Source organism: Gordionus sp. m RMFG-2023, chromosome 2, assembly GCF_954871325.1.
Source record: "Gordionus sp. m RMFG-2023 chromosome 2, tfGorSpeb1-WG-v2, whole genome shotgun sequence".
Taxonomy (NCBI): Eukaryota; Metazoa; Nematomorpha; class Gordioida; order Chordodea; family Parachordodidae; genus Gordionus; species Gordionus sp. m RMFG-2023.
In genome coordinates, this window is record NC_088776.1 from 58,043,875 (window position 1) to 58,056,583 (window position 12,709).

Here is a 12,709-nt window from a genome sequence, read left to right on the forward strand (position 1 = left end):
ATATATTCTAAACATGTTAAATTTAAAATTTGTGAGGATGTATCATATATAGGTGACAATTGTCATAATCGCTATTTTTGAACTTTTTCAAATTTTTTTAAAGGAAATATCTAAAAATATATATTCTAAACATGTTAAATTAAAAATTCAGTGAGGATGTATCATAGATAGGTGACAATTGTCATAATCGCTATTTTTGAATTTTTTCAAATTTTTTTAAAGGAAATAGCTAAAAATATATATTCTAAACATGTTAAATTAAAAATTCAGTGATGATGTATCATATATAGGTGACAATTGTCATAATCGCTATTTTTGAATTTTTTCAAATTTTTTTAAAGGAAATAGCTAAAAATATATATTCTAAACATGTTAAATTAAAAATTCAGTGAGGAAGTATCATATATAGGTGACAATTGTCATAATCGCTATTTTTGAACTTTTTCAAATTTTTTTAAAGGAAATAGCTAAAAATATATATTCTAAACATGTTAAATTAAAAATTCAGTGAGGATGTATCATAGATAGGTGACAATTGTCATAATCGTTATTTTTGAACTTTTTCAAATTTTTTTAAAGGAAATAGCTAAAAATATATATTCTAAACATGTTAAATTAAAAATTCAGTGAGGATGTATCATAGATAGGTGACAATTGTCATAATCGTTATTTTTGAACTTTTTTCAATTATTTTAAAGGAAATAGCTAAAAATATATATCCTAAACATGTTAAATTAAAACATCAGTGAGGATGTATCATAGATAAGGGACAAAAAATGGTTATTATATATACGAGTAGTAAGGTACATAATATTTTTAAGTGATAAAATGAGATGCTAATATATTTCTTGTAATTTTAATTTATAATAAAATTCTTAAATCTTTGAAGTTACTAGTTAGGATAAAAGTTACTTGGCACATCATACAATGATATTTATACCTTGTTTTTTTTTTCGAGAATAAATTTTATGCGATATCTCATGAAAGAAAATACATACCATTGTACAGAGAAATAACTTTGTATATATTATCTGCACCAATATCTTTTATATCAATCTCTATCGATGACATTTTAAATTATATTGGAAACTAGATTGTGTAGATTTCTAAATATTAATTTAAAGGATTAAGATTTTAGAATTAATTATAAATATATCTTAATAATTTTTATATTATTTATTATTTAAAATCTCTCGTTTTAAGCCTATTTAGCAAGAAAAATATTGACTAATCCTGAAATTACGATAATAGATATCTATATCTTTATATAATCTATGAGAAAAATTGCTCTCATAATATTCTTCTTAATAAAATAGTGAATAATTAACGCCTGAAAAAAAGTATAGCGCTTTATAACATGGTTCAAAGTTAATCCCAGTATCAATTTTAATGTGTAATTTTTCTCAAGTGTTCAAAATTCTAAATCTTAATATCAAAAACTATTTTAGTTATCAATTTAAAGTCAAATAATATTAAAACACTAATATTCTCCAGTATTCATAGAAAACAACAGCCTGAAACAAGAATACTAAGCTCAAAACATCTTAAATATTTGATGCATTTATAGTTTAAATATTTTTATTTAAATTATATATATTTATTAATGTACAAAAAATTTAATTTAACAATATATATAGATATAAAAATTATGTATAAAATTTATTATTCATGATATTGATATCCCATGAATTTAAACATAAACACTGTTTAAGTGTTTCGGAGGCCATGCGATTTCTTTTCTTTGTTACGGTGTCCACCCCTCTTGAGAAGACACGCTCGCTCTCAACGGATGTACTTTGCTGCGACAAAAAATCTTTAGCCATCATGCAAAGGTACGGAAAACGCTCAGAATTACAGTACGACTTAAAAAAACTCTACTTAACACTACATTTATGAAAAATATGGCTCGCCTAAATTATTAAATTATATTTAAAAAAATTCATATTTTAATTGAAAAAATGCATCCGGAATCGCAAATACTTATTTAAAAAATTTATTGTTTTATTAGTTTGAAAATTCCATATGGAAGTGAAGTGACTATTTAAATTCTAAAATTATAAAAGATATTTTATTTTACTTTTAGTGATGCCAGCTAGACGGCAAATTTGTTGAGATTTTTTCTTTTCTTCATTGTTAGGGATAGGGATATGATTAATAATCATTTTTTTTAACTTTCCAAATTTTTTTTAACTTTCCAAATTTTTTTTTATTATTTTTAGGGGTATAAATCTAAATTTTTTTATTTTATTCATTTTTTGTTTTTAAAATTATAATTTAATATTATTAACATAAATTTTATTAATAAAAGTTGTCCAATTTAAATCATTTCTTAAATATTATTTTTATATAAAACTTTTCTTAGTGTGATGTCACAAAGTTCAAGTTCTACGCCAGCAAGGTCAACTCAAGATGATAGAGAAAATCAAGTAAATCAATAACCATAAACCTTTATGATATTATTTCGATTTTATGCAATTATAACCTTTATTTTAATATATTTATAATTTTAGTTGGACCTTTTTCGGATTCACTAATAGAACAGGATTTAAATTCTTCTGCGATTAATAATAGTTTCAATATTAAATCAAATTATAATTATAGTCCAAATAAATCACACAAAAAATGCAATCATTGCGAAAAAATATTCCACTACCGCTACAAGTTTAATAAATTTTTGTTTTTATATAGTTACATTAAATTAAATTTTCAAATTTAAAAAGAAATTATTCCTTATGATGGCAGTAATGTTTTTTAATATTTAAAAAAACATAAAATATTTCGGGGTTTTTAGGATTTTAATGTTGGTCTAGAATTGTTTTGTTTTCCTCCAGTTTTTAAATATTTTTAAGCTAAAAGTGGATAATAACTTATTTATTTTCAATATATAAAAAAATAAAAACTAAATTAAAAAAATTTTAATTTTTATGACGGTACAGCTCTGTCAATTTTGCGATATTTGCTTATAAAGATTTAATTATTACTTCATAATGGCCTATTTTATCTTATTTAAGTGCTAAATTTACCTATCTTTTTATTTTTTACTCTAATTCTTTATTATTTTAAATCTAATTAAAATATAGAAAATATATTCAATATATAAACCTGGCTATATTTTTCAAAAAAGGTAATAATTTATACTTAATATTAATTATTTAGAATATTAAGTTAGGTTACTATTTTTTTGGAGGGGCTCATTATTATGTTGTTCAAACGTCGCGACCCCGACCCAGAGTTTGGGTCGTTTTTTTGACTCGGACTTCTTTTTATATTGAATTTTTTTGTTATTTTTTTAAATGTTTTTTATGTTATTTTTTTTTGATATATTATTGTTCTTTTGTGATTGGTTAATTTATTTTATTTTTAAAATAATATACATATATTTTTTTATTTAGGATATTTTTAAATAATATTTTTATAAATTTTATATCAATATAAATACAGTTCTATTTATAATAGATTTTTATAGCTAATAATAGGTATTACAAATATTTAATTTACAATATACGGCTAGCCCGGCCCGGATTTTTTTAAAATATATTATATTTATAATAGATTTTTAGCTAATAAAAGCGATTTAAAATATTTAATTTGATATATATGGCCGGCCCTGTTCGGATATTTTTTTATAAATAATTTTAGGCCCAGCCCGGCGGTATATATAAAAAAATTAAAATACGATCTAGCCCTCTGATATATTTTATTTATTAATTTCTGATTGTAACTTAGCTTATTAACAACAAAATAGGTATCTTAGTATTATTTAATACTTCTTTGTAGGGTCATTGTCAAATCAATCACTTTTCGGCCGACCCCTTTCGATTTCTTAAAAATGGCCAAATTAGGATTTTAGCAAAATAATAAGTAAGCCTCGAGATTTGGTAAAATAAAAACCTATCTGTCATCTATAAAATCTCCATGATTACATAATATTATTCAGGTCTTTTTAAAAATCGATCAAATCGGGCTTAACATTAATGATAGGCAATATATCAGTATTAAAATTTTTATTAGTTAGTGCATTATGCATCAACATTCAAATGTTTGAATAATCGAAAGGAGGCAGGGTTTAGAATATAGTTTCTTTTGATTTATTTAATAATATATATGTCGTATTGGGGAATCATGTGGGATTCGGAATCCCAACGTGGGGATTCAAGATCTTGAATCCCCACGTTTTATTTGGGATCTTTTTTTGCGGCTGGCACCATATAATTAAAAAACCAAAATAAGGGATTTAATAAGAGAATTTTAAAAAAAAGTAAATAGTATAAAATTAAGAAATATAATGAATGAAAAGGGATGAGGTTAAGGCTTTTTTGTTTTAAAAAATATATTTACAAAAAATCCGAATTATTGCAACATTTAAGCAGGGACCCGAACCGTTATTTATAACGGTTCAGTTTGGTTACGGTTCAGTATATAAAAAATTATAATAGTTATGTTTTGGTTACGGTGCTTGAGAAGGAATTTATATAAAGGTTCCGTTCGGTTCAGCTAATTATAAAGGTTCATTACGGTTAGAAATTTTTTTTTATTGAAGCAACACCATCTTTTAATTTATTTTTATTATAAGCATTTATGAATTATATATAAAAAAAATATATAAGATTCAAAATAACTCATTTTTAAATATTTATTTGAACATATAAGCTATATATTTTCAAGTATAAATAGATTCCTTTTTGTTCGTAGTGACGATAACACAAAAAGCCCTTTCTACAGAAATTTGTGTTGCTGGAACCTCCTGGTTCAGATATTTATAACAAAAATAAATTTTTTTTAAAAAAATATTTAAGGGGATTCGGAATCTTTTTTAAAAAAAAACAATTAAATTATATTTTCACCAGAAAATTTTATTTTTTAGAGATAATTAATATTGTATTACTTTTATGCTTTAAATCATTAAATACTCGAAGGCAATATTTTGTTTCACGCCCGAAAATTCACGGTGTTTTTAAATTTTTCAAAACTTTAATGCTATAATTTTTTCACTTTATTGAATTTATTCTATTTATTTCATTAATTCCATAATCCATAATAACAAAAAATAAATACATATTATAAATCCAAATTTTTACTTAGAAAAAGAAGAATGTCTATTTTTTTTATTTCAATTGTGTACGCCTTTCCTCTAATAGGCGATTGGCTACAGAAAAATAGCCTTTCACTAGAAACCGAATTTGCCTGGGCTGACAAAATTTTACTCTCTAATTTTCTCAAAAAAGGAAATAAATTTTCCTGCTTCCAAAACTTCTAAATATTGCCATTGTTATTTGTTTTATTTTTTAAAATTTTATTTTGATAATATTGATATTGTTATAATTTAAAAAAATATGATAAAACACTAAAATATTAAAACTATATAAAAATATGTAAAAAAAAAAATAAAAATATATATTGGTCCTTAGCTTTTTTTAAAAAAAAACATTTTGATAATCTCAACTTAAAATTTGTTCGTTGTTATAAATAATTAAGTTTTAACAATCTCTAAATGAGTCTGACCTTATTTGTCTCAACCTAAAGATACATAGTATTTTTCCTTATTCATATTTGATATTTTAGAACGGCTAACTCAATATTACATCCAGAAAAATAAACCATTATAATTTTTTATATACTGAACCGTTATAAATGTTTGGATCCCTGCTTAAATGTTCAATGAAATGCCATATTGCATTGAATAATTGTTGCAATAATTCGGATTTTTTATAAATATATTTTTTAATATTTTCTAAAACAAAAATGTCTTAACCTCATCCCTTTTCATTCATTATATGCCTTAATTTTATACTATTTACTTTTTTTTAAATTCCCTTTTTAAATCCCTTATTTTGGCCTTTTAATTATGTGGTGCCAGCCGTAAAAAAGAGAAGAAAAGGTAATTATATTATTTTATTTTTTATGCATGGGGATTCGGAAAATTTTTTAAATATTTTTATAAAAATATTTAAACAAAAAGATCCCGAATAAAATGTGGGGATTCAAGATCTTGAATCCCAACGTTGGGATTCCGAATCTCACATGATTCCATATCCCAAATACGACATATATAATATATATAATTTATTTAATAATATATATAATTTATTTTAGCCAATTTGCGCAAACATCTTTTAACCAAACATCCTGAAGTAATCAATGATTCGCCACCTTTGCCTGATTCTATTATAGGGCAAGAAAACTTACAACAGACGATAATTTTCATTTAAATAAATTAATACTCAAATATATCATCAATGAAAATATTTCATTTAGAACGTATGATAGTAAAAATTTTAAAGACATCTTTACATATTTAAACAAAACCTCCAAAGTTTGGTGCAGGCAAACTGCTATGAAATATTTAAACAATATATATAACGAGGCTAAAACAAATATTATGAATTCCTTCCATAATTATAAAAATAAGATGGCAATAACAACAGACATATGGACCAGCAATAATTTAATAAGTTATTGCGCCATAACGGTCCATTATATAAATGATAAATGGAATATAACTAATGCCTTATTATCAATTACGGAATTTGCCCACCCTCACACGGGTGAAGATATTAAAGAATTATTATTATCAATAATGACAGAGTACAAAATAATAGATAAAATATCATCCATTACCCATGATAATGGATCGAACATGCTTTCGGCGGGAAAGCTCATAATTCCTTTAATTCGTGAGACATATAACCAAAATTTTAACACAATTAGATGTCTTGCCCACATTATTAATTTGATTGTACAAGAAGGACTGCCAACAATCTCAACAGATTTAGAAAAAGTTGAGATGTTGGTGAAAAAAATTCATAAAAGTCCTTCCTTGATGCAGGATTTTGTTGATATTTGTAATTGCAAAATTCCATTAGATGTGTCAACTAGGTGGAATTCAAAGTATCTCATGCTTAGTAAAATTAATAAGGTATTAATATTAATATTTAATTTTTTTACTGTTTGATTTATAGAATTTAGAAACTATTGTTAAAATGGGGAAAAGATGTATCAATGAAAATTTTTACATTAATACAGATGAGAGTAGAATGTTAAAAGATATAGAGGATTTTTTATATCCTTTTTATAAAATAACGTGCGAGATAAGCACGAATACATCTACAATAGGGATGTATGCACTATATTTAGATACGATTCAAATATTACTGGTAACAAGTATTGAAACCAGTAATAATAATGTTATAGTAGAATCGTCTAGATCTATGTTGGCTAAATGCCAAAAATATATCAATATTATGGACAATTTCGAAATATATGTGTGTAGTTTTCTTGATCCACGTATCAAGAAAACATTCATACCTTTATGGATGAACAAAGAATGTTATTATGAAAAATTGATTGCTTTATATGGTAAATACCGGTGTAATATATCGTGAGAAATATCAGAAAAAGACGATAATTGTGAAATGATGTCAATAACTATCTTAAATAGTCTGAGAAGGTATATATTTAATATTCTATAACTATTTTAAATTTTCTCAAAGTTGATATATTTAATTTTAATAATTTATTTTATATTTTTAGGAAAGCCTCGTTAGTTCCAATGAACGAGATCGCCGAATACCTAGCTGATCCAGTAGTCTCAGCAACGACTACAGTGTTGGATTGGTGGAGCTGTAATTCTGAGCGTTTTCCGTACCTTTGCATGATGGCTAAAGATTTTTTGTCGCAGCAAAGTACATCCGTTGAGAGCGAGCGTGTCTTCTCAAGAGGGGTGGACACCGTAACAAAGAAAAGAAATCGCATGGCCTCCGAAACACTTAAACAGTGTTTATGTTTAAATTCATGGGATATCAATATCATGAATAATAAATTTTATACATAATTTTTATATCTATATATATTGTTAAATTAAATTTTTTGTACATTAATAAATATATATAATTTAAATAAAAATATTTAAACTATAAATGTATCAAATATTTAAGATGTTTTGAGCTTAGTATTCTTGTTTCAGGCTGTTGTTTTTTATGAATACTGTAGAATATTAGTGTTTTAATATTATTTGACTTTAAATTGATAACTAAAATAGTTTTTGATATTAAGATTTAGAATTTTGAACACTTGAGAAAAATTACACATTAAAATTGATACTGGGATTAACTTTGAACCATGTTATAAAGCGCTATACTTTTTTTCAGGCGTTAATTATTCACTATTTTATTAAGAAGAATATTATGAGAGCAATTTTTCTCATAGATTATATAAAGGTATAGATATCTATTATCGTAATTTCAGGATTAGTCAATATTTTTCTTGCTAAATAGGCTTAAAACGAGAGATTTTAAATAATAAATGCAATATAAAAATTATTAAGATATATTTATAATTAATTCTAAAATCTTAATCCTTTAAATTAATATTTAGAAATCTACACAATCTAGTTTCCAATATAATTTAAAATGTCATCGATAGAGATTGATATAAAAGATATTGGTGCAGATAATATATACAAAGTTATTTCTCTGTACAATGATATGTAATTTCCTTCATGAGATATCGCATAAAATTTATTCTCGAAAAAAAAACAAGGTATAAATATCATTGTAAGATGTGCCAAGTAAATTTTATCCTAACTAGAAACTTCAAAGAGGAAATATTTTAATATCCTTAAACTTAAAAATATAATATGAATAAAACATAGATGAGTTTATGTGATAGTTGATTTTCTGACCCAGTCTATGACAATAACATATTTAAGAATTTTTTTATAAATTAAAATTACAAGAAATATATTAGCATCTCATTTTATCACTCAAAAATTATTATGTACCTTACTACTCGTATATATAATAACATTTTTTGTCCCTTATCTATGATACATCCTCACTGATATTTTAATTTAACATTTTTAGGATATATATCTTTAGTTATTTGCTTTAAAAAAATTGGAATAAGTTTAAAAATAACGATTATGACAATTGTCACCTATCTATGATACATCCTCTTAAATTTTTAATTTAACATGTTTAGAATATATATTTTTAGCTATTTCCTTTAAAAAAAGTTCAAAAATAGCGATTATGACAATTGTCACCTATATGATACATCCTCACTGAATTTTTAATTTAACATGTTTAGAATATATATTTTTAGCTATTTCCTTTAAAAAAATTTGAAAAAATTCAAAAATAGCGATTATGACAATTGTCACCTATCTATGATACATCATCACTGAATTTTTAATTTAATATGTTTAGAATATATATTTTTAGCTATTTACTTTAAAAAATTGAAAAAAGTTCAAAAATAACGATTATGACAATTGTCACCTATCTATGATACATCCTCACTGAATTTTTAATTTAACATGTTTAGAATATATAATTTTAGCTATTTCCTTTAAAAAAATTTGAAAAAGTTCAAAAATAGCGATTATGACAATTGTCACCTATCTATGATATATCTTCACTGAATTTTTAATTTAACATGTTTAGAATATATATTTTTAGATATTTCCTTTAAAAAAATTTGAAAAAGTTCAAAAATAGCGATTATGACAATTGTCACCTATATATGATACATCCTCACTGAATTTTTAATTTAACATGTTTAGAATATATATTTTTAGCTATTTCCTTTAAAAATATTTGAAAAAATTCAAAAATAGCGATTATGACAATTGTCACCTATCTATGATACATCATCACTGAATTTTTAATTTAACATGTTTAAAATATATAATTTTAGCTATTTCCTTTAAAAAAATTTGAAAAAGTTCAAAAATAGGGATTATGACAATTGTCACCTATCTATGATACATCATCACTGAATTTTTAATTTAATATGTTTAGAATATATATTTTTAGCTATTTACTTTAAAAAATTGAAAAAAGTTCAAAAATAACGATTATGACAATTGTCACCTATCTATGATACATCCTCACTGAATTTTTAATTTAACATGTTTAGAATATATAATTTTAGCTATTTCCTTTAAAAAAATTTGAAAAAGTTCAAAAATAGCGATTATGACAATTGTCACCTATCTATGATACATCATCACTGAATTTTTAATTTAACATGTTTAGTATATATATTTTCAGATATTTCCTTTAAAAAAAATTAAAAAAGTTCAAAAATAGCGATTATGACAATTGTCACCTATCTATGATATATCTTCACTGAATTTTTAATTTAACATGTTTAGAATATATATTTTTAGATATTTCCTTTAAAAAAATTTGAAAAAGTTCAAAAATAGCGATTATGACAATTGTCACCTATATATGACATATCCTCACTGAATTTTTAATTTAACATGTTTAGAATATATATTTTTAGCTATTTCCTTTAAAAATATTTGAAAAAATTCAAAAATAGCGATTATGACAATTGTCACCTATCTATGATACATCATCACTGAATTTTTAATTTAACATGTTTAAAATATATAATTTTAGCTATTTCCTTTAAAAAAATTTGAAAAAGTTCAAAAATAGCGATTATGACAATTGTCACCTATCTATGATACATCATCACTGAATTTTTAATTTAACATGTTTAGAATATATATTTTTAGCTATTTCCTTTAAAAAATTTGAAAAAATTCAAAAATAGCGATTATGACAATTGTCACCTATCTATGATACATCATCACTGAATTTTTAATTTAACATGTTTAAAATATATAATTTTAGCTATTTCCTTTAAAAAAATTTGAAAAAGTTCAAAAATAGCGATTATGACAATTGTCACCTATCTATGATACATCATCACTGAATTTTTAATTTAACATGTTTAGAATATATATTTTTAGATATTTCCTTTAAAAAAATTTGAAAAAGTTCAAAAATAGCGATTATGACAATTGTCACCTATATATGATACATCCTCACTGAATTTTTAATTTAACATGTTTAGAATATATATTTTTAGCTATTTCCTTTAAAAAAATTTGAAAAAGTTCAAAAATAGCGATTATGACAATTGTCACCTATATATGATACATCCTCACTGAATTTTTAATTTAACATGTTTAGAATATATATTTTTAGCTATTTCCTTTAAAAAAATTGAAAAAAGTTCAAAAATAACGATTATGACAATTGTCTATGATACATCCTCACTGAATTTTTAATTTAACATGTTTAGAATATATATTTTTAGCTATTTCCTTTAAAAAAATTTGAAAAAGTTCAAAAATAGCGATATGACAATTGTCACCTATCTATGATACATCCTCACAAATTTTAAATTTAACATGTTTAGAATATATATTTTTAGCTATTTGCTTTAAAAATTTGAAAAAAGTTCAAAAATAACGATTATGACAATTGTCACCTATCTATGATACATCCTCACTGAATTTTTAATTCAACATGTTTAGAATATATATTTTTAGCAATTTGCTTTAAAAAAACTCAAAAAAGTTCAAAAATGGCGATTATGACAATTGTCACCTATATATGGTACATCTTCACTGAAATTTTGATTTAACATGTCTACAATATATATTTTCATCTATTTCATTTAAAAAGTTCAAAAATAACCATCATAACAAATGGCTCTTTTCTATGGTGCATCTTCACTTAAAAATTTTAAAAAATAACTATGATGAATAGTTAATCCAGAGCATTATAATTTAAAGAAGCTTTAAGTAACTTTCCCACCTATAATATTAATATATACTAAATGTTATTTGACTTTTGGTCAAAAAAAATGATCTAGATATTGGGTTAAGGGTGAAAAAAAGCAACCCTAACTTTAAGTCATCTTTAAAAAAAAAGATCCATATTTTATAAAACGACCCGATGTTTGAGTCTGAGTCAGAAAAACGACCCAAACTTTGAGTTGGAGTCGAAAAATACGATCTAAACTTCAAGTTTGAGTCAAAAAATACGATCTAAACTTCAAGTATGAGTCAAAAAATACGACCCAAACTTCAAGTTTGAATCGAAAAATACGACCCAAACTTCAAGTTTGAGTAGAAAAATATGACCCAAACTTCAAGTTTGAGTCGAAAAATACGACCCAAATTTCAAGTTTGAGTCGAAAAATACAACCCTAATTTTGAGTCGGAGTCGTAAAAAACGACCCATATTTTGGGTCGAGGTCGTTTTTTTCGGCTTGGACTTGGGTCGGAGTCGAAAAAAACGACCCATATTTTGGGTCGAAGTCGTTTTTTTCGGCTTGAACTCGGGTCGAAGTCGTAAAAAACAACCAAAACTTTGAGTTAGAGTCGAAAAAAACGACCCAAAATTTGGGTGAGCTGCGTTCGAGCCGACTCGGCTAAGCCGATTAACAACACTACTTCTGATAATGATTGCCATTAATTAAAATTATATTATCACAATTCAATGAAAGATATAATAATGCATGCAATGATATTATTAAAATTCTATTTTATATTAAATAATATACCCATAATCAATGTATCTACAGAATTTTGACGTAATTATAATTATATTGTGAAATAAATATTGTAGTGATTTAATAAAATAAAAAAATACAGCCTATAAAGCCTAAAAACTTGTCATTTACTATCCCAAAAATGGCAATTATCTATTAATTTGACCTTTCCCTTTTGCCCTCTTATATATCATTTTCATCAACCTAAATAATTTGTTTCAAAATAATGTTATAGTCATGATTTCAGTCAGTGTGAGTCTGTATAGTTAAATCCCGTTATTGTTAAGTCGGTGTAAGTTCCCATATATTCAATTATTTTTATAGCTAAATTTTATGTTTTTATAATTCTCTA

The 12,709-nt window shown here is 24.1% G+C and overlaps 1 protein-coding gene across 1 annotated transcript; it reads left to right on the top strand.

Annotated features, from left to right (window-relative positions):
- The first annotated feature begins 7,415 nt into the window (after positions 1-7,415).
- On the top strand, positions 7,416-7,831 carry LOC135924507 (uncharacterized). The gene is made up of 2 exons (XM_065459564.1): positions 7,416-7,447; positions 7,531-7,831. Exons 1-2 carry the CDS (start codon positions 7,416-7,418, stop codon positions 7,829-7,831), a joined length of 333 nt encoding a protein of 110 aa, XP_065315636.1.
- The last annotated feature ends 4,878 nt before the right edge of the window (positions 7,832-12,709 follow it).

Bases quoted from the DNA above. Each gene is read 5' to 3' on its own strand.
- LOC135924507 (XM_065459564.1), top strand. From the start codon at position 7,416: ATGTCAATAACTATCTTAAATAGTCTGAGAAG. The intron at 7,448-7,530 runs GTATATATTTAA...TTATATTTTTAG, and splicing joins ATCTTAAATAGTCTGAGAAG to GAAAGCCTCGTTAGTTCCAA.